The sequence below is a fragment of the Nerophis lumbriciformis genome, linkage group LG04 (assembly GCF_033978685.3).
Source record: "Nerophis lumbriciformis linkage group LG04, RoL_Nlum_v2.1, whole genome shotgun sequence".
In the NCBI taxonomy this organism is placed as follows: domain Eukaryota; kingdom Metazoa; phylum Chordata; class Actinopteri; order Syngnathiformes; family Syngnathidae; genus Nerophis; species Nerophis lumbriciformis.
The window spans coordinates 49,808,269-49,831,500 of record NC_084551.2 but is presented as its reverse complement, the minus strand read 5'-3'; the positions used below and the strand labels follow the sequence as shown (position 1 = coordinate 49,831,500).

The 23,232-nt window shown below is 43.5% G+C and overlaps 1 protein-coding gene across 1 annotated transcript in view; it reads right to left on the bottom strand.

Annotated features, from left to right (window-relative positions):
- LOC133605465 (homeodomain-interacting protein kinase 3-like) overlaps positions 1-22,991 on the bottom strand; it is a 33,204-nt gene extending 10,213 nt beyond the window's left edge. Inside the window, exons 1-16 of the mRNA XM_061958813.2 lie at positions 22,719-22,991; positions 18,794-18,985; positions 16,864-17,045; positions 5,976-6,099; positions 5,768-5,887; positions 5,468-5,536; positions 3,344-3,531; positions 2,992-3,270; positions 2,879-2,922; positions 2,727-2,796; positions 1,101-1,171; positions 852-915; positions 740-786; positions 609-669; positions 350-480; positions 200-269 (exon numbers count right to left, since the gene is read on the bottom strand). Of these exons, the coding sequence (XP_061814797.2) occupies positions 438-480; positions 609-669; positions 740-786; positions 852-915; positions 1,101-1,171; positions 2,727-2,796; positions 2,879-2,922; positions 2,992-3,270; positions 3,344-3,531; positions 5,468-5,536; positions 5,768-5,887; positions 5,976-6,099; positions 16,864-17,045; positions 18,794-18,985; positions 22,719-22,991 (1,827 nt within the window). The 3' untranslated portion in view covers positions 200-269; positions 350-437. The remainder of the gene's footprint in view (positions 1-199; positions 270-349; positions 481-608; positions 670-739; positions 787-851; positions 916-1,100; positions 1,172-2,726; positions 2,797-2,878; positions 2,923-2,991; positions 3,271-3,343; positions 3,532-5,467; positions 5,537-5,767; positions 5,888-5,975; positions 6,100-16,863; positions 17,046-18,793; positions 18,986-22,718) is intronic.
- Positions 22,992-23,232: the final 241 nt, after the last annotated feature.

Below are 23,232 nucleotides of genomic sequence, written 5' to 3'. Positions count from 1 at the left end.
GTGGTGTTGCGCACCTGACGTTACTCAGGTCCGCATGGAGCTGGAGGGGACGTGGCTTCCAGCTCCGCCTGAATTTCGGGAGATTTTCGGGAGAAAATTTGTCCCTGGAGGTTTTCGGGAGAGGCGCTGAATTTCGGGAGTCTCCCGGAAAATCCGGGAGGGTTGGCAAGTATGACTTATGCACTTAAATGTTACTTACTACTTTGAGTTAGGGCGTCTTTAACGCTCATCTTCCTTTTCTTCAGTTTCACAAATCACATTCAGGACTTCTGCAAAGTGTATTATAATGTTTGGATATTCCATATTAAAATGAACTCCAAACAGGACGTGAAAATTATAAAACACCTACACACTAGAACCTCTAGCTTCCGAAGTTGCCCAGGTTCTTTGCCTTGTCTCCGAGGTAAGTAGCCGTACTACTACTTTGTCTCCGGACGTCATTCAGGGTTCAATTTTCTTCTCTTTTTCTTCGGGGATTCTCTGTCAGTGTCAAATATTGTTGGCATTAGTACTACTCTTGTGGTCAAAACCATGTTTCTCTTCCACATTGAGATTCTGCAAAATAGCTTACAAGGTAATTCTAGGTAATGTATGAGTAAAATACTGACTGGGAAGAGAAAATAGGTCTAAAAGTGGGCTTTATTCTTTTCCTTTTGTGGTCTTGTGGTCCTAGTGGACAAAGTGCTGATTAGGGATGATTTTGTACAAGCAGGAACTCTCAAGGTCTACATAGATGTACCTTGTGGTTTATTTTCTTTCTCTTTCTCTCTTTTGTTGTTGGCACAACTGAAATGACATCAAAGTGGCATATTATAGCTCAAGAAAATGAAGTAAAGACCACAAAGTCTTACTTGCTGCTACTTTGCGCCAAGGCTTTGGCGAGGCTGGTTGTCACGTGAGGGTCCTCAACTTCAACTGAACCGTCATGCATTGCAAGAAATACCAGAGAAAATATTTTGTTTAAGACCTTCAAACACACTTGTAGAAGATGTGATCACAAAAGGTACCCAATTCATCAAACACGATCTCAGACTGGGTTACCATTTATTAGCGAGTACCAAACATTTCCACTTGGAAATACGTTAAAGCATGACCCTTACCATTGAGTGTCTGGTCCCCATTGGGGATGGTCTGCCCGGTCTTCCCGTCTTGTAAGTCTTTGTCAGGAATTCTGCAGAAAACTAGACATGTAGCTTACAAATCTTCAAAATACAAACCCCGTTTCCATATGAGTTGGGAAATGGTGTTAGATGTAAATATAAACGCAATACAACCCATATTCAATTGAATGCACTACCAAGACAAGATATTTGATGTTCAAACTCATAAACTTTTCAAATAATAATTAACTTAGAATTTCATGGCTGCAACACGTGCCAAAGTAGTTGGGAAAGGGCATGTTCAACACTGTGTTACATGGCCTTTCCTTTTAACAACACTCAGTAAAGGTTTGGGAACTGAGGAGACACATTTTTGAAGCTTCTCAGGTGGAATTCTTTCCCATTCTTGCTTGATGTACAGCTTAAGTTGTTCAACAGTCCGGGGGTCTCCGTTGTGCTATTTTAGGCTTCATAATGCGCCACACATTTTCAATGGGAGACAGGTCTGGACTACAGGCAGGCCAGTCTAGTACCCGCACTCTTTTACTATGAAGCCACGTTGATGTAACACGTGGCTTGGCATTGTCTTGCTGAAATAAGCAGGGGCGTCCATGGTAACATTGCTTGGATGGCAACAAAACCTATATGTACCTTTCAGCATTAATGGCGCCTTCACAGATGTGTAAGTTACCCATGTCTTGGGCACTAATACACCCCCATACCATCACAGATACTGGCTTTTCAACTTTGCGCCTACAACAATCCGGATGGTTCTTTTCCTCTTTGGTCCCTAGGACACGACGTCCACAGTTTCCAAAAACAATTTGAAATGTGGACTCGTCAGACCACAGAACACTTTTCCACTTTGTATCAGTCCATCTTAGATGAGCTCAGGCCCAGCGAAGCTGACGGCGTTTCTGGGTGTTGTTGATAAACGGTTTTCGCCTTGCATAGGAGAGTTTTTACTTGCACTTACAGATGTAGCGACCAACTGTAGTTACTGACAGTGGGTTTCTGAAGTGTTCCTAAGCCCATGGTGATATCCTTTACACACTGATGTCGCTTGTTGATGCAGTACAGCCTGAGGGATCGAAGGTCACGGGCTTAGCTACTTACGTGCAATGATTTCTCCAGATTCTCAGAACCCTTTGATGATATTACGGACCGTAGATGGTGAAATCCCTAAATTCCTTGCAATAGCTGCTTGAGAAAGGTTTTTCTTAAACTGTTCAACAATATGCTCACGCATTTGTTGACAAAGTGGTGACCCTCGCTCCATCCTTGTTTCATGGAATCTACTTTTATACCCAATCATGGCACCCACCTGTTCCCAATTTGCCTGTTCACCTGTGGGATGTTCCAAATAAGTGTTTGATGAGCATTGCTCAACTTTATCAGTATTTATTGCCACCTTTCCCAACTTCTTTGTCACGTGTTGCTGGCATCAAATTCTAAAGTTAATGATTATTTCAGTTTGAACATCAAATATGTTGTCTTTGTAGCATATTCAACTGAATATGGGTTGAAAAGATCATTGTATTCCGGTTTATATTTACATCTAACACAATTTCCCAACTCATATGGAAACGGGGTTTGTAGTTTAAACCTATTTAAAGAGTTCAAAACCTTGACTGGATGCTGTCTGGGTTTGTAGATTTGGCTTTGGACATCCTGACTGCCATCTGTGAGGAGACGTCTTTAGGAATGTATGGAAACCAAAAGAACTTCATGTCATTGTGCGGTAATCCAAAGAGTGTACCGCTAAGGTCGAAATGTACCTCTTTGACCCTGGACAGGATCCTCGCCCTCTATTTGTGGTTCTCTACGAACCAAAGACTTAATCAAACACCCATCAACAGAATATAACAATTTACAGTTGTTTAGGGCTTACTCTGCCACGTGCTGCCTGCTTTCATTGGGTGTAGACTGGTGAAGGCTGATACAACCAGGCTGATGAGAGACCGCCATCTGCGTATCTGAGGAAAGGTCTTCGAGATTGAGGCCCCCCGTAATGCGAGACGAGATCCCCAAGATGTCAGGATGTTCTCTGTGGCTTTGCCAAGCAGGCAACGACGCCTTAGGGTCCGACGCTGTTGACGGGCGGGCCTGAACCTCAGAGCTGATTTTCTGATTCTGACAGACCTCCATCATCTCACAGCTCAGTTTTACGCTTGAAGAAGTAAATCAGGAACTCAAACAACCACTTTGTGTAACTTATGGTGTGTCTTTTACTGGAAACCTACTAGAAACTCTTTGCGTGGCTGACTGCGATGTCAGCCATGGTGATGAAGGGATGCTTGAGAATCTGACTGGGGATTAGTCGCTGGCCGGCATCAGGCTGCAGAAGCTGCTTCAACAAATCCACAAAGCTCTTTTGGTCTTGGACTTCTGCCGTGGTATCTTCATTTGACAGATGAACAACCTGTCGAACCTGCACCAAAACAAACCACAACTTTTATTGCTAAAAACAAGCATCCGTTCTGTTACGCCAGAAAAAAAACACCTTTGCCATTGCCTAGTTGTTTCAAACTGAAAATGGTGGGCTTCTTGTTACAAAACCCAAAAACCAGTGAAGTCTAATGATTTACAAATCCTTTTCAACTTATATTCAATTGAATAGACTGCAAAGACAAAATATTTAATAATTAACTTAGAATTTAATGGCAGCAACACATTGCAAAAGAGTTGGCATAGGGGCATTTTTACCACTGGCCTTTCCTTTTAACAACTCAGTAAACATTTGGGAACTGAGGAGACACATTTTTGGAGCTTTTCAGGTGGAATTCTTTCCCATTCTTGCTTGATGTACAGCTTAAGTTGTTCAACAGTCCGGGGGTCTCCGTTGTGCTATTTTAGGCTTCATAATGCGCCACACATTTTCAATGGGAGACAGGTCTGGACTACAGGCAGGCCACTCTTTTACTATGAAGCCACACGGTTGTAACACGTGGCTTGGCATTGTCTTGCTGAAATAAGCAGGGGCGTCCATGATAACGTTGCTTGGATGGCAACATATGTTGCTCCAAAACCTGTACGTACCTATCAGCATTAATGGGGCCTTCACAGATGTGTAAGTTACCCATGCCCTAGGCACTAATACACCCCCATACCATCACATATGCTAGCTTTTGAACTTTGCGCCTATAACAATCGGGATGGTTCTTTTCCTCTTTGTTCCGGAAGACACGACGTCCAGTTTCCAAAAATAATTTGAAATGTGGACTCTTCAGACCACAGAACACTTTTCCACTTTGCATCAGTCCATTTCAGATGAGCTCGGGCCCAGTGGATTTTTGGGTGTTGTTGATAAATGGCTTTCGCTTTGCATAGTAAATAAATAAATGTGAACAAATGCGTGAGCAAATTGTCGAACATTTTAAGAACAACATTTCTCAACCAGCTATTGCAAGGAATTTAGGTATTTCACCATCTATGGTCCGTAATATCATCAAAAGGTTCAGAGAATCTGGAGAAATCACTGCGCGTAAGCGATGATATTACGGACTATCGATCCCTCAGGCGCTACTGCATCAAAAAGCAACATCAGTGTGTAAAGGATATCACCACATGTGCTCAGGAACACTTCAGAAAACCACTGTCAGTAACTACAGTTGGTCGCTACATCTGTAAATGATAAATGATAAATGGGTTATACTTGTATAGCGCTTTTCTACCTTCAAGGTACTCAAAGCGCTTTGACAGTATTTCCACATTCACCCATTCACACTAAATTCCTTGCAATAGCTGGTTGAGAAATGTTGTTCTTAATCTGTTCGACAATTTGCTCACGCATTTGTTCACAAAGCGGTGACCCTCGCCCCGTCCTTGTTTGTGAATGACTGAGCATTTCATGGAAGCTGCTTTTATACCCAATCATACCCCAGCCTGTTCACCTGTGGGGGGTGTTCCAAATAAGTGTATGATTAGTATTCCTCAACTTTCTCACTGTTTTTTGCCACTTGTGCCAGGTTTTTTTGAAACATGTTGCAGGCATCAAATTCCAAATGAGCTAATATTTGCAAAAAATAACAAAGTTTTCCAGTTCCAACATTAAATATCTTGTCTTTGCAGTCTATTCAATTGAATATAGGTTGAAAAGTATTTGCAAATCATTGTATTCTGTTTTTATTTACGGTTTACACAAAGTGCCAACTTCACTGGTTTTGGGGTTCGTACATATAACTATTTCCTCCAGGATTATTACAGGTAAGTTGATGGACAACAAAACCTACAATAGTCCTCAATTGGCATTTCGGCTTAACAATAGCATTTCTCAGCATTCATGTGATTTCTGACAGAACTGACATTTCTGGTTCTTTGTATTGTTCCCTACAGTCATGGTGGTACAATGGAACAAAGCTTGATACCTCGCAAAGGTCATCCACAGAGTTGATAAAACTGTCAGTGCAGGCGACGTATCCGTATTCGTTTGGCCTCTAAAGAGAAGCAACATGCAGATGAACCAAAAATCACAAGAACATACTTTTCTGCTGAGAGGCGCTGTTAGCGTTACTGATTCAGAACAAAACCGTCAAACAGAATGTTTCCGATCAAACAGGCCGTTTTTGAGTCAAAAACTTTCATTCAGTCATTGAAGTTTGTAGCTGATTAGAAGTTTATCACTACAACTGGCAGTTACTGGTAATTCATTCCAACGCGTTTATTACCTTTAGTCTCCAATGAAAGGTGTGAAAGACCCTCTCCTTCTTGTAAAAGTAAATGGTTTTCAGTCCAATGTTCAGGAGTCTTTGAGGCAAAAGACCAAGGATGTGCTCTATTTTTCTCAACTGTAGAAACAATGGATACAACAAAGTTTGTTCCGGTTATGTCTCCAGGTTTTGCCTGAGGTGGTTGTTAAGTACTTTCAAGACTTACCATGTCGTATTCACAAGTGCTGTAGAAAAGTGGTGAGCCCAGGAACAGCTCAGCAATGATGCAACCCAGAGACCACACATCAATAGCCTCTGCGTAGGGCAAACCCAGGATGATCTCTGGAGCCCTAATACAAAGTAAGCCAAATTATGCTGTAAATATCACGGATTGTAACTAACCTATCAATCAGAGGTCTTCAACATGGGCCCGTGAACCCTGGTACTGAGGTACTGCAGGTGGGTCATGGCATTTTTGGTTGATTAGACTTTAGAATATATGTTTTATAGATACTGTTGCGTTTTGGACCAGTTGTTCCTCCCAGGGAATTCAAGTCACAAGTCGCTCCCAAGCTCTTTACGACACTTAAAGCTGAGTTGAAAAACCACCAGAGACAGAATAGGTATTTTGTAATATATTTGCAAAGCTTTGCATATATATACAGGTATATACATTCAGACCAGTCCAGCATAGAACATTCAGTCGCCCCGCTAAGATGGTCTCTCCCCCGAAACACCCTCTCCCCTCTTAAGTCCCTGGCAGTCCTGTGTGTCTCTAGCCAAAACAAATGTCCATTATCTCTCTCTCTCTAACATTCCTCATTCAAGGTTAAGCACACAGTTTTGCAGACAACCAAAAGACCACAATTGGAAGAAAAACACTAGCTGTTTTGTAATATGATTATGAAATAAAAAGAAGTAACACTTAAATTCGGATATATGTAAATATCTGCCTCCGACAATTCCCCGCCATTTCTACACAAATGTAAATGCCTTTAAATACACATTTATAATGGTCCAACACATTGTAGTGAACAGATAAATGCAGGTTGGGGACGTCTTTCAGTCAGTCATGCACACATTCAGCAACACAGGCTCTTGCAAGCGAGACACCGGAAGCAGCTAGTTTCAAACACATACACGACAAAAAACCCGAGCAGATTCTACTTTTCTGAGGAAGCTCAGGTTCTTCAGTGTGTGTGTAGCAAGCTGTTGGAGGTCTGTGGTAGCCAGTGCCCCGTACTTTGCAGTGGTTGGCTGGGGGAGCAGCACCAGCAAAATGGACATAAGTCAAATTGATCCGGAAGGCGGGTCAAACTATTGCCACGCAGTTGGAGCCGTTTGTGTCCGTGAGAGACAGGAGGACACTGGACAAGTTGCTTCCCATAATGGACAATCCGGCCCACCCACCCAGATAATTGAGGGCATACTTGCCAACCCTCCTGGATTTTCCGGGAGACTCCCGAAATTCAGCGCCTCTCCCGAAAACCTCCCGGGACAAATTTTCTCCCGAAAATCTCCCGAAATTCAGGCGGACCTGAGTGACGCGTCGACAGCCTGTTTTCACGTCCGCTTTCCCACAATATAAACAGCGCACCTGCCCAATCACGTTATAACTGTAGAATGATGGAGGGCGAGTTCTTGGTTTCTTATGTGTGTTTATTGTTAGGCAGTTTCATTAACGTCCTCCCAGCGCGGTAACACACAACAACAGCAGTCACGTTTTTGTTTACCGTAAAGCAGTTTGTCTGCTGTAAACAGCAATGTTGTGACACTCTTAAACAGGACAATACTGCCATCTACTGTACATGCATATGTGACAATGACATCTACGGCTTTTAGCGAGTGCAGTGCACAACTGCGCACACAACAAGGAGACGAAGCAGAATGCATCATCAGAGAGGGTGTTCAGCATGGTTAGAAAAATAGTGACAGAGAATAGAACAAGGATGGCCAATTCAACCCTTAACTCAACAATGAGTAGATGAGTGTTATGTGTGTGTATATGTGTAAATAAATGAACACTGAAATTCAAGTATTTCTCTTATATATATATATATATATATATATATATATATATATATATATATAATAAAATAAATAAATCTATATATATATATAGCTAGAATTCACTGAAAGTCAAGTATTTCTTTTATATATATATATATATATATATATATATATATATATATATATATATATATATATAAAAAATACTTGACTTGGTGAATTCTAGCTGTAAATATACTGCTCCCCTCTTAACCACGCCCCCAACCACGCCCCCCCGACCACGCCCCCACCCCCCACCTCCCGAAATCGGAGGTCTCAAGGTTGGCAAGTATGATTGAGGGACGGCGGAGCTCATACTCAAACAAGCTTAGCTCCCAGAGTAAACGCTGCAATAACTTATTCACAAGGCACTGCATCCGTCTGTAGAATCATTCTCTCGACTGTAATGAATAATACTGGTTTATTACAACTCTTTAAAGGGGAACATTATCACCAGACCTATGTAAGCGTCAATATATACCTTGATGTTGCAGAAAAAAGACCATATATTTTTTTAACCGATTTCCGAACTCTAAATGGGTGAATTTTGGCGAATTAAACGCCTTTCTAATATTCGCTCTCGGAGCGATGACGTCACACGTCACATCGGGAAGCAATCCGCCATTTTCTCAAACACCGGGTCAAAACAGCTCTGTTATTTTCCGTTTTTTCGACTGTTTTCCGTACCTTGGAGACATCATGCCTCGTCGGTGTGTTGTCGGAGGGTGTAACAACACGGACAGGGACGGATTCAAGTTGCACCAGTGGCCCAAAGATGCGAAAGTGGCAAGAAATTGGACGTTTGTTCCGCACACTTTACCGACGAAAGCTATGCTACGACAGAGATGGCAAGAATGTGTGGATATCCTGCGACACTCAAAGCAGATGCATTTCCAACGATAAAGTCAAAGAAATCTGCCGCCAGACACCCATTGAATCTGCCGGAGTGTGTGAGCAATTCAGGGACAAAGGACCTCGGTAGCACGGCAAGCAATGGCGGCAGTTTGTTCCCGCAGACGAGCGAGCTAAACCCCCTGGATGTCTTGGCTCACACCGTCCCTTATGCCACCGAAGATGATCAAGAGAAGAATATCGACCCTAGCTTCCCTGGCCTGCTGACATCAACTCCAAAACTGGACAGATCAGCTTTCAGGAAAAGATAGCGAATGAGGGTATGTCTACAGAATATATTAATTGATGAAAATTGAGCGGTCTGCACTCTCAAAGTGCATGTTGTTGCCAAATGTATTTCATATGCTGTAAACCTAGTTCATAGTTGTTAGTTTCCTTTAATGCCAAACAAACACATACCAATCGTTGGTTAGAAGGCGATCGCCGAATTCGTCCTCGCTTTCTCCCGTGTCGCTGGCTGTCGTGTCGTTTTCGTCGTTTTCGCTTGCATACGGTTCAAACCGATATGGCTCAATAGCTTCAGTTTCTTCTTCAATTTCGTTTTCGCTACCTGCCTCCACACTACAACCATCCGTTTCAATACATGCGTAATCTGTTGAATCGCTTAAGCCGCTGAAATCCGAGTCTGAATCCGAGCTAATGTCGCTATATCTTGCTGTTCTTTCCGCCATGTTTGTTTGTGTTGGCTTCACCATGTGACGTCACAGGAAAATGGACGGGTGGTTAAAATCAGGCACTTTGAAGCTTCTTTTAGGGATATTGCGTGATGGGTAAAATTTTGAAAAAAACTTCGAAAAATATAATAAGCCACTGGGAACTGATTTTTAATGGTTTTATCCATCCATCCATCCATCTTCTTCCGCTTATCCGAGGTCGGGTCGCGGGGGCAGCAGCCTAAGCAGGGAATCCCAGACTTCCCTCTACCCGGCCACTTCGTCCAGCTCTTCCTGTGGGACCCCGGGGCGTTCCCAGGCCAGCCGGGAGACATAGTCTTCCCAACGTGTTCTGAGTCTTCCCTGCGGCCTCCTACCGGTCGGACGTGCCCTAAACACCTCCCTAGGGAGGCGTTCGGGTGGCATCCTGACCAGATGCCCGAACCACCTCATCTGGCTCCTCTCGATGTGGAGGAGCAGCGGCTTTACTTTGAGCTCCTCCCGGATTGCAGAGCTTCTCACCCTATCTCTAAGGGAGAGCCCCGCCACCCGGCGGAGGAAACTCATTTCGGCCGCTTGTACCCGTGATCTTGTCCTTTCGGTCATAACCCAAAGCTCATGACCATAGGTGAGGATGGGAACGTAGATCGACCGGTAAATTGAGAGCTTTGCCTTCCGGCTCAGCTCCTTCTTCACCACAACGGATCGATACAGCGTCCGCATTACTGAAGACGCCTGTCGATCTCACGATCCACTCTTCCCTCACTTGTGAACAAGACTCCGAGGTACTTGAACTCCTCCACTTGGGGCAAGATCTCCTCCCCAACCCGGAGATGGCACTCCACCCTTTTCCGGGCGAGAACCATGGACTCGGACTTGGAGGTGCTGATTTGAAAAATTCTGAAATTGTGATAATGTTCCCCTTTAACGTTATCGCACCTTTCTTTATCTGTAGTGTACAATATATTTAAGATGCATTTACTCTTCTAGTCGTCCCATATACCATCGCTTTTGTATTGTTGGTATTGTCGATTATATTTTATTTGTGCTCTTGTGTCATCCTTTTGTGTTTCCCTCTTGTTTTCATGTGTTATTATATATATATATATATATATATATATATATATATATATATATATATATATATATATATATATATATATATATATATATATATATATATATATATATATATATTTTGGCCTTTTGGTTGGGGACCCTTTGGGACTGTGTGACAAGGGGTGGCACTTTCGTGACTTCTGCGGTGCTTTTTTGTGGACTTCTGGAATCTGCCTCCCGGGAGCCTTTTGGCCATGGAGACCAGCTGCTGGGTCTCTGCCACACCACAGTCCGTATGGAGAGACTGGAGGAGATGCAGATGAAGAGACAGGGCTGCGGAGCTAGTACTGAGCGCCAGGACGGACAGGCTGAATGAGCAGGTATCAGACTTCTCAGTCTCCTTTAGACGCATCCATGCAGACTGGACAATGGCCAAGTTAGTGAGCGGCCGAGAGTGGAGTCGGCTCTCTTGTTTGCTTTGTTGGGTCTGCTCCTGTCTCTGGCCATGCTCCCTCCACCCCAGCAGACGATGGCGTGGAACACCGCAGAGGCCACCACAGTGTATATGTTTCTTTTACTTTTTATTCATAGCTGTATGTAGAAGTGGCTAGTTGCATCAGCTCTGCTCTTTTAATGTCTTTAATGTCTTTGATGTTTGATGTGTCCCTCTTACAGGACACAAGGACATGTGTGCTATGGCTATGAGTTGTTTTTTCCCTTGGCCTCAGTCTTTACCTGTCTCTCACCTTTTTTGGAAGTTGGCAGACCCGTCAGCAATCCTGTTCTGTCTCACTGTAATGTTTGTCTGATCTTTTGAATGGGATTATGCTCAAAATTTTAATTTCCCCTCGGGATGAGGTGGCGACTTGTCCAGGGTGTACCCCGCCTTCCGCCCGAATGCAGCTGAGATAGGCTCATACTTGCCAACCTTGAGACCTCCGATTTCGGGAGGTGGGGGGAAGGGGGTGGGCGTGGTCGGGGTGAGAGGGGGCGTGGCTAAAAGGGGAGGAGTATATTTACAGCTAGAATTCACCAAGTCAAGTATTTCATATATACAGGTAAAAGCCAGTAAATTAGAATATTTTGAAAAACTTGATTTATTTCAGTAATTGCATTCAAAAGGTGTAACTTGTACATTATATGTATTCATTGCACACAGACTGATGCATTCAAATGTTTATATCATTTAATTTTGATGATTTGAAGTGGCAACAAATGAAAATCCAAAATTCCGTGTGTCACAAAATTAGAATATTGTGTAAGGCTAATACAAAAAAGGGATTTTTAGAAATGTTGGCCAACTGAAAAGTATGAAAATGAAAAATATGAGCATGTACAATACTCAATACTTGGTTGGAGCTCCTTTTGCCTCAATTACTGCGTTAATGCGGCGTGGCATGGAGTCGATGAGTTTCTGGCACTGCTCAGGTGTTATGAGAGCCCAGGTTGCTCTGATAGTGGCCTTCAACTCTTCTGCGTTTTTGGGTCTGGCATTCTGCATCTTCCTTTTCACAATACCCCACAGATTTTCTATGGGGCTAAGGTCAGGGGAGTTGGCGGGCCAATTTAGAACAGAAATACCATGGTCCGTAAACCAGGCACGGGTAGATTTTAGTTGACCCTGGATCTCAGGAAACAGAGTGGACCGACACCAGCAGATGACATGGCACCCCAAACCATCACTGATGGTGGAAACTTTACACTAGACTTCAGGCAACGTGGATCCTGTGCCTCTCCTGTCTTCCTCCAGACTCTGGGACCTCGATTTCCAAAGGAAATGCAAAATTTGCTTTCGTCAGAAAACATGACTTTGGACCACTGAGCAGCAGTCCAGCTGGTGTCGGTCCACTCTGTTTCCTGAGATCCAGGGTCAACGCAGCCGTCTACCAGCAAGTTTTAGAGCACTTCATGCTTCCTGCTGCTGACCTGCTCTATGGAGATGGAGATTTCAAGTTCCAACAGGACTTGGCGCCTGCACACAGCGCAAAATCTACCCGTGCCTGGTTTACGGACCATGGTATTTCTGTTCTAAATTGGCCCGCCAACTCCCCTGACCTTAGCCCCATAGAAAATCTGTGGGGTATTGTGAAAAGGAAGATGCAGAATGCCAGACCCAAAAACGCAGAAGAGTTGAAGGCCACTATCAGAGCAACCTGGGCTCTCATAACACCTGAGCAGTGCCAGAAACTCATCGACTCCATGCCACGCCGCATTAACGCAGTAATTGAGGCAAAAGGAGCTCCAACCAAGTATTGAGTATTGTACATGCTCATATTTTTCATTTTCATACTTTTCAGTTGGCCAACATTTCTAAAAATCCCTTTTTTGTATTAGCCTTAAGTAATATTCTAATTTTGTGACACACGGAATTTTGGATTTTCATTTGTTGCCACTTCAAATCATCAAAATTAAATGAAATAAACATTTGAATGCATCAGTCTGTGTGCAATGAATAAATATAATGTACAAGTTACACCTTTTGAATGCAATTACTGAAATAAATCAAGTTTTTCAAAATATTCTAATTTACTGGCTTTTACCTGTATATATATATATATATATATATATATATATATATATATATATATATATATATATATATATATATATTTATTTTATTGTATGTATATATATATATATATATATATATATACGTGTATATATATATATATATATATATATATATATATATATATATATATATATATATATATATATATATATATATATATATATATATATATATTCATTTTATTATATATATATATATATATATATATAAAATAAATACTTGAATTTAAGTGTTCATTTATTTACACATATACACACACATAACACTCATCTACTCATTGTTGAGTTAAGGGTTGAATTGTCCATCCTTGTTCTATTCTCTGTCACTATTTTTCTTACCATGCTGAACACTCTCTCTGATGATGCATTGATGTGTGGCACGCACAAAAGTGCTTTCATCAAATGCACTAGATGGCAGTATTGTCCTGTTTAAGAGTGTCACAATATTGCTGTTTACGGCAGACGAACTGCTTTACGGTAGACGAAAACGTGACTGCTCTTGTTGTGTGTTGCCGCGCTGGGAGGACGTTAATGAAACTGCCTAACAAAAAACCCACATAAGAAACCAAGAACTCGCCCTCCATCATTCTACAGTTATAACGTGATTGGGCAGGTATGCTGGTTATATTGTGGGTTAGCGGACTCAGGTCCTCATGGACCTGAGTCCGCCCGAATTTCGGGAGATTTTCGGGAGAAAATTTGTCCCGGGAGGTTTTCGGGAGAGGCGCTGAATTTCAGGAGTCTCCCGGAAAATCCGGGAGGGTTGGCAAGTATGGATAGGCTCCAGCGAACCCCCGCGACCCCGAAAGGGACAATCGGTAGAAAATGGATGGATGGATGGATTAATAAAGTATTTCTAATTCTGATTTTCTGATTTATTATTTCTTCCTTAAAGGGGAACATTATCACAATCTCAGAAGGGTTAAAACCATTAAAAATCAGTTCCCAGTGGCTTATTTTATTTTTCGAAGTTTTTTTCAAAATGTTACCCATCACGCAATATCCCTAAAAAAAGCTTCAAAGTGCCTGATTTTAACCATCGTTATATACACCCGTCCATTTTCCTGTGACGTCACATGGTGATGCCAACACAAACAAACATGGCGCATAGAACAGCAAGCTATAGCGACATTAGCTCGGATTCAGACTCGGATTTCAGCGGCTTAAGCGATTCAACAGATTACGCATGTATTGAAACGGATGGTTGTAGTGTGGAGGCAGGTAGCGAAAACGAAATTGAAGAAGAAACTGAAGATATTGAGCCATATCGGTTTGAACCGTATGCAAGCGAAACCGACGAAAACGACACGACAGCTGGCGACACGGGAGAAAGCGAGGACGAATTCGGCGATCGCCTTCTAACCAACGATTGGTATGTGTTTGTTTGGCATTAAAGGAAACTAACAACTATGAACTAGGTTTACAGCATATGAAATACATTTGGCAACAACATGCACTTTGAGAGTGCAGACAGCCCAATTCAGGCGCGCTAAGAACATATATTTTTCCACGATTTCAGCACTCAGGTTAACCATATCTAAATAGACACAAAATACTGCATTACACAAGACTACCCGAATGTACTCGAATGATTGAAAAAAATAAATGTTTTTAAGCTAAATTATTGGTAAACACAGTTTATGTATAATAATGTACGTAAAACCGCGAGTAATGAATAACGTTTTCATCAATTAATATATTCTGTAGACATACCCTCATCCGCTCTCTTTTCCTGAAAGCTGATCTGTCCAGTTTTGGAGTTAATGTCAGCATCTGCTTTGAGTGTCGCAGGATATCCACACAAACGACTGACCATTTCGTCGGCTTTCCCCACACCCTCGTATTTTGAACAAATTTCGTCCAATTTCTTGCCACTTTCGCATCTTTGGGCCACTGGTGCAACTTGAATCCGTCCCTGTTCGTGTTGTTACACCCTCCGACAACACACCGACGAAAGTGAGAAAATGGCGGATTGCTTCCCGATGTGACGTCACAACGAATAATAGAAAGGCGTTTAATTCGCCAAAATTCACCCATTTAGAGTTCGGAAATCGGTTAAAAAATATATATGGTCTTTTTTCTGCAACATCAAGGTATATATTGACGCTTACATAGGTCTGGTGATAATTTTCCCCTTTAAGATAGAACACCAAATCTGTTTTTTGTTTACCTTTAAGTGACACAGATTTGATATTTTGGTGCTTCAAATCTGATATTTTTGCATCGGATTTGGGCCACATCTAGGGGTAGTCCGAATCCTTTTGGAATCTATCCATCCATCCATCTTCTTCCGCTTATCCGAGGTCAGGTCGCGGGGGCAGCAGCCTAAGCAGGGAAGCCCAGACTTCCCTCTCCCCAGCCACTTCGTCCAGCTCTTCCTGTGGGACCCCGAGGCGTTCCCAGGCCAGCCGGGAGACATAGTCTTCCCAACGTGTCCTGGGTCTTCCCCGCGGCCTCCTACCGGTCGGACGTGCCCTAAACACCTCCCTAGGGAGGCGTTCGGGTGGCATCCTGACCAGATGCCCAAACCACCTATTCTGGCTCCTCTCGATGTGGAGGAGCAGCGGCTTTACTTTGAGCTCCCCCCGGATGGCAGAGCTTCTCACCCTATCTCTAAGGGAGAGCCCCGCCACCCGGCGGAGGAAACTCATTTCGGCCGCTTGTACCCGTGATCTTGTCCTTTCGGTCATAACCCAAAGCTCATGACCATAGGTGAGGATGGGAACGTAGATCGACCGGTAAATTGAGAGCTTTGCCTTCCGGGCTCAGCTCCTTCTTCACCACAACGGATCGATACAGCGTCCGCATTACTGAAGATGCACAGTTCCACGACCGGGACGAAAACCACACTGTTCCTCCTGAATCCGAGGTTCGACTATCCAGCGTAGCCTCCTCTCCAGTACACCTGAATAGACCTTACCGGGAAGGCTGAGGAGTGTGATCCCACGATAGTTAGAACACACCCTCCGGTTCCCCTTCTTAAAGAGAGGAACCACCACCCCGGTCTGCCAATCCAGAGGTACCGCCCCCGATGTCCACGCGATGCTGCAGAGTCTTGTCAACCAAGACAGCCCCATAGCATCCAGAGCCTTAAGGAACTCCGGGCGGATCTCATCCACCCCTGGGGCCTTGCCACCGAGGAGCTTTTTAACTTTTGGAATCTTATCTTTTCAAATATGATTCCAGTCTAAACGGCAATGCAACCTGTTTGCGACCTTTGGTCGAGCTACGTCATTTGCGTGCGTTCCTTTTTGCAATTCTCTTCTTCCCCCTCCTGTAGTTGTTTTCCATCATCCGACTACGTCTTCCACACAACAGCCATTGCAGAAACCCACTAACACGCTGTGGCGTCCATGTTTTGTGTAGGAGCGACTTCCTTGTTCATTTACAAAATCCAGTCAACTCCCTTTGTTTTCATTTTATCGAACTGCGCGTGCAAGAGACGTTGAGGCCACATTAGGGCCGTTCTGGGGCTTGTGCGCCTTTATACTGGACTATGATAAGATCACATTTTACTTGTTAACTTAACAGTCAGCTGAAAAAAATAACATTTCGGAAAAAATCTGATTTGGTCCACTTTGGCTTACGGTGTAAACGTAGTCTTACTTATCCTTTACTCTTGTGACTGAACTGTCAAACAATTTCCCTTGGGGATAAATAAAGTTTGTCTAGGTCTAATAAGCCTACCCTCCATTTTGGAAACCGCAGAGTAACAAGAAACCTTAAGGGTCAGTTTAATTTAAAACAACTTCGTACAATGTAGATAAGTAAGGGGACCCTACACATACACGCCCCTGCTATAAACTACAGTATATTAAAACTGAATATTCCCTTCGTACAACTATGCTTAGTAAGGTATTCTCTGCTTACCTGTAGCGGCGGTTCTGGAAGTGTCTTCCCTGGTTTGTCTCTGAGACATGTTGAGCCAAGCCAAAGTCAATGATTTTAACTTTGTATGGCTGGTTGACGTGGTCTACCATCATGATGTTGTTGGGCTTCAGGTCTGCGTGGATAAGTCCAATACTGTTCAGAAAATGCAGGCCGATGGCCAGCTGAAGACATGAGTACATATAAATGGGGTTTATCTATTTTCACATGTCTTTTATTCAACACATAAAAATAACTAGCTTAGTTCTGCCAAATACTATTGTTAGACTTGATAAAACCAATTAGTTAACCGTCTGTTCATCTCCGTTAGAGGTTCCGTCCATCCATTCATCCATCTTCAACCGCATATCTGGAATCGGGTCGCGGGGACAACAGCTCCAGCAGAGACCCCCAGACTTCCCTCTCCAGAGCAACATTAGTAACTTCCTCCTGGGGAATCCCGAAGGGTTCCCAGGCCAGAGAGGAGATGTAATCCACCCATCTGGTCCTTGGCCTGCCGCGGGGTCTCCTCCCAGTGGGACGTGCAACGAGAACCTCCCTAGGGAGACGCTCGTGAAGCATCCGCACGAGATGCCCGAACCACCTAAGCTGGCTCCTTTCCAAGCGAAGGAGCAGCGGCTCTACTCCGAGTCTCTCTCGGGTGACTGAACTTCTCACCCTATCTCTAAGGGAGATGCCCGAACCACCTAAGCTGGCTCCTTTCCAAGCGAAGGAGCAGCGGCTCTACTCCGAGTCTCTCTCGGGTGACTGAACTTCTCACCCTATCTCTAAGGGAGATGCCAGCCACCCTTCTGAGGAAACTCATTTCGGCCGCTTGTATCCGCAATCTTATTCTTTCGGTCATGACCCACACTTCATGACCATAGGTGAGAGTAGGAATGTAGATGCCTTCTGGCTCAGCTCTCGTTTCGTCACAACAGTGCGGCAGAGAGACTGCAATACTGCCCCAGCTGCTCCGATTCTCCGGCTGATTTCCTTCTCCATCTTTCCCTCACTCGTGAACAAGACCCCGAGATACTTAAACTCCTCCACTTGGGACAGAGTCTCGTTCTCTCCCTGGACTGTGCAAACCATCGGTGTCCTGCTGAGAACCATGGCCTCAGATTTGGAGATGCTGATCCTCAATCCAGCCGCTGAACACTCGGTTGTGAACTGATCCAGTGAGAGCTGAAGGTCACAAACCGAAGGTGCCATCAGGACCACAACATCTGCAAACAGCAGTGACGCAACCTTTATATACCCTCTCCGCCATGGTCACGACTCTGCCTAGAAATCCTGTCCATGAAAATCACAAACAGGATAGGTGACAGAGCGGAGCCCTGGCGGAGACCAACCCCCACTGGAAACGGATCCGACTTACATCCAAGCACTCGGACACAACTCTCGCTTTGGTTGTACAGAGATTGGATGGCCCTCAGCAGGGTTCCCCTCACCCTGTACTCCCTCAGCACCTCCCACAGGATCTCCCGGGGAACCCGGTCATACGCCTTCTCCAAGTCCACAAAGCACATGTAGACTGGATAGGCATACGCCCAGGCCTTCTCCAGGATTCCCGCAAGAGTAAAGAGCTGGTCAGTTGTTCCACGACCAGGACGGAATCCCCATTGCTCCTCTTGAATCTGAGGTTCGACTATTGGCCGGACCCTCCTTTCCAGTACCTTGGTGTAAACTTTCCCAGGGAGACTGAGTAGTGTGATACCCCTGTAGTTAGCCCTCTGGTGCCCCCTTTTTGAATAGGGGAACCACTACCCTAGTCTGCCACTGTCCCAGACTTCCACGCAATGTTGAAAAGGCGTATCAACCAAGACAGCCCCTCAACACCCAGAGCCTTAGAGGTTGAAGAATACATTTTTTTCTACCAGAACAAAAAGATAAGATCTTCTAGCATTTTTAACCTGGACATTATTGGTACCTGATGCAGGATGGGGCGGATCTCTTTGACAAGCAGGCATTTAGTGGGTCTGGTGTTCATGAAGTCCCAAAGATTGATGTCCAACATCTCAAACTCCAGACACATGTAGACTCTGTCCACGAAGATGCTTTTGCACTGAATCAAGTTGACCTGGTCCGTGTCGAAAGCCATCAACGTTTGCAGCGTGCTGACCTGGCAAACACGTTAATGTCTCAATTAGAGGTGTACCAATCAATCAAAGTTTATTTATATAGTCCTTAATCACAAGTGTCTCAAAGGGCTGCACAAGCCACAACGACATCCTCGGCTCAGATCCCACATCAGGGCAAGAAAAAACTCAACCCAATGGGATACAGATGTAAAACTCTTTCACTTCCGATACGGTACTAATATTGGAGTCTTGACTATTCGATATCAGCAGGAATCATATTTTTTTTTTTATTTTGTAGTGTGGAATGTTAGAAAAGCTTTGATCAATTGAAATGACTCAGACAACAATGGTAGGTATGACACAACTAAACATATTTATTATGAACTGTCTGGAATGTGCTTATGCTGTCTTTAAGTTGAACTGGAGTAGTGATTGTTTTTTGGGGGCAATTCATGACGCAGTAAGTTGAATGATGCGGACACTTTTGTTTCTGGATACTCTTAACTATACTTCTCTGCCTTGGAGACTTTGTATGTGCAACTATAGCTATTTGATACTTTACATTGACAAAAGTGTGGTTTTAAACAGCAATATTGTTCAATTAAGGACCCTTAATACATGTCGAGTGTGTCTGCTATTGTTTGCTTAGCTGTTGTGTAGCTGCTAGCTCCTAGTAGCCCAGTGTATAGCCTACCATGTTTACCTTTTTATAAATGACTTTACTAACATACAAGAAAATACCAACCTTGTGTTCTTATTGGAGGACTGCTCTTATTAGAGCGCTTATTTTGGAAATTTTACAAACCCCAAAACCAGTGAAGTTGGCACGTTGTGTAAATCGAAATAAAAAATAAAAAATACAAATGATTTGCAAAACCTTTCAAACCTATATTCAATTGAATAGACTGCAAAGGCAAGATACTTAACGTTCGAACTGGAAAATGTTGTTTTTTTTGCAAATATTAACTAATTTGGAGTTTGATGCCTGCAACATGTTTCAAAAAAGCTGGCCAAAGTGGCAAAAAAGACTGAGAAAGTTGAGTAATGCTCATCAAACACTTATTTGGAACATCCCACAGGTGAACAGGCTAATTGGGAACAGGTGGGTGCCATGATTGGGTATGAAAGCAGCTTCCATGAAATGCTCAGTCATTCACAAACAAGGATGGGGCGAGGGTCGCCACTTTGTCAACAAATGCGTGAGCAAATTGTCGAACAGTTTAAGAACAACATTTCTCAACGAGCTATTTCAAGGAATTTAGGGATTTTACCATCTATGGTCTGTAATATCATCAAAAGGTTCAGAGATTCTGGAGAAATCACTGCACGTAACATTGAATGCCCGTGACTTTGGATCCCTCAGGCGGTACTGCATCAAAACGTGACATCAATGTGTAAAGGATATCACCACATGGGCTCAGGAAGACTTCAGAAAACCACTCAGTAACTACAGTTCATCGCTACATCTGTAAGTGCAAGTTAAAACTCGACTATGCAATGCGGAAGCCATTTATCAACAACACCCAGAAACGCCGCCGGCTTTGCTCGGCCTTAGCTCATCTAAGATGGACTGATACAAAGTGGAAAAGTGTTCTGTGGTCGGACGAGTCCTTATTTCAAATTGTTTTTGGAAACTGTGGACGTCGTGTCCTCCGGACCAAAGAGGAAACGAACCATCCGGACTGTTATAGGCGCAACGTTCAAAATCCAGCATCTGTGATGGTATGGGGGTGTATTAGTGCCCAAGACATGGGTAACTTACACATCTGTGAAGGCGCCATTAATGCTGAAAGGTACATACAGGTTTTGGAGCAACATATGTTGCCATCCAAGCAACGTTATCATGGACGCCCCTGCTTATTTCAGCAAGACAATACCAAGCCACGTGTTACATCAACGTGGCTTCATAGTAAAAGAGTGCAGGTACTAGACTGGCCTGCCTGTAGTCCAGACCTGTCTCCCATTGAAAATGTGTGGTGCATTATGAAGCCTAAAATACCACAACGGAGACCCCCGGACTGTTGAACAACTTAAGCTGTACATCAAGCTTAAGCTTGAAAAAGCTTAAAAAATTGGTGTCCTCAGTTCTTTAGTGTTGTTAAAAGGAAAGGCCATGTAACACAGTGGTGAACATGCTCCTGTGCCAACTTTCTTGCAGCCATTAAATTCTAAGTTAATTATTATTTGCAGAATAAGTGTGAACATTAAATATCTTGTCTTTGCAGTCTATTCAATTGAACATAAGTTGAAAAGGATTTGCAAATCATTGTATTCTGTTTTTATTTACCATTTACACAACGTGCCAAATTCACTGGTTTTGGGTTTTGTAGATGCAAGCCGTTATCATACAAAGTTGTTTTGTTTTTTTGGCTGATATCGTTATCTATTGCACTGACATCGGATGGGGAGACCCCTGCTTTAAAGGGGAACATTATCACCAGACCTATGTAAGCGTCAATATATACCTTGATGTTGCAGAAAAAAGACCATATATTTTTTTAACCGATTTCCGAACTCTAAATGGGTGAATTTTGGCGAATTAAACGTCTTTCTAATATTCGCTCTCGTGACGTCACATCGGGAAGCAATCCGCCATTTTCTCAAACACCGAGTCAAATCGGCTCTGTTATTTTCCGTTTTTTCGACTGTTTTCCATACCTTGGAGACATCATGCCTCGTCGGTGTGTTGTCGGAGGGTGTAACAACACGAACAGGGACGGATTCAAGTTGCACCAGTGGCCCAAAGATGCGAAAGTGGCAAGAAATTGGACGTTTGTTCCGCACACTTTACCGACGAAAGCTATGCTACGACAGAGATGGCAAGAATGTGTGGATATCCTGCGACACTCAAAGCAGATGCATTTCCAACGATAAAGTCAAAGAAATCTGCCGCCAGACCCCCATTGAATCTGCCGGAGTGTGTGAGCAATTCAGGGACAAAGGACCTCGGTAGCACGGCAAGCAATGGCGGCAGTTTGTTCCCGCAGACGAGCGAGCTAAACCCCCCTGGATGTCTTGGCCACCGAAAATGATCAAGAGAAGAATATCGACCCTGGCTTCCCTGGCCTGCTGACATCAACTCCAAAACTGGACAGATCAGCTTTCAGGAAAAGAGAGCGGATGAGGGTATGTCTACAGAATATATTAATTGATGAAAATTGGGCTGTCTGCACTCTCAAAGTGCATGTTGTTGCCAAATGTATTTCATATGCTGTAAACCTAGTTCATAGTTGTTAGTTTCCTTTAATGCCAAACAAACACATACCAATCGTTGGTTAGAAGGCGATCGCCGAATTCGTCCTCGCTTTCTCCCGTGTCGCTGGCTGTCGTGTCGTTTTCGTCGTTTTCGCTTGCATACGGTTCAAACCGATAAGGCTCAATAGCTTCAGTTTCTTCTTCAATTTCGTTTTCACTACCTGCCTCCACACTACAACCATCCGTTTCAATACATGCGTAATCTGTTGAATCGCTTAAGCCGCTGAACTCCGAGTCTGAATCCGAGCTAATGTCGCTATATCTTGCTGTTCTTTCAGCCATGTTTGTCTGTGTTGGCTTCACTATGTGACGTCACAGGAAAATGGACGGGTGGTTAAAATCAGGCACTTTGAAGCTTTTTTTAGGGATATTGCGTGATGGGTAAAATGTTGAAAAAAACTTTGAAAAATATAATAAGCCACTGGGAACTGATTTTTAATGGTTTTAACCCTTCTGAAATAGTGATAATGTTCCCCTTTAAACACATTCAAAGAACTGTCGTCAATTCTCATCTGCTACCTCTTTCTCAAACTTGTCCGGGGCGTCGATGTGCTTGAATATCTTCACGGCGACCTCCTCCCTGGTGGCCGTCTTCAAACACTTGACGACGTCCCCGAAGGTGCCCTCGCCCAGGAAGTCGAGAATCTCGTAGCTGGAGGTGGGAGAGTGGAGGACGTTCACGTATCTGTAGGCGTCAAACTGAGCGCAGGACTGAGTGATGGCCTTCTCTTCAGAGGACGTGAGGTCCTTTCCTGGTACCCTGTAATCTGGGCTCTGGGACACAGTAACCATGTTGAACTATGTCAAAGGTATTTGGTGGATTAATAGTTATTCCGGCTTTGAGTGGTCTATCATGTCAGTTATTCTGTAAATAAGTCGATTGCAATGTGTTTGGTAGGCTACTCCATCTATGTACCAACCTGTTCTGTAGCCATGGTCTTTTCATGGTAGACACAAATATAGAAAACATCCAAGCTTTGCTGTAAATTAAAAAAATAAGCAAAAATAATGACTGATAACAATTTTTTTTAAT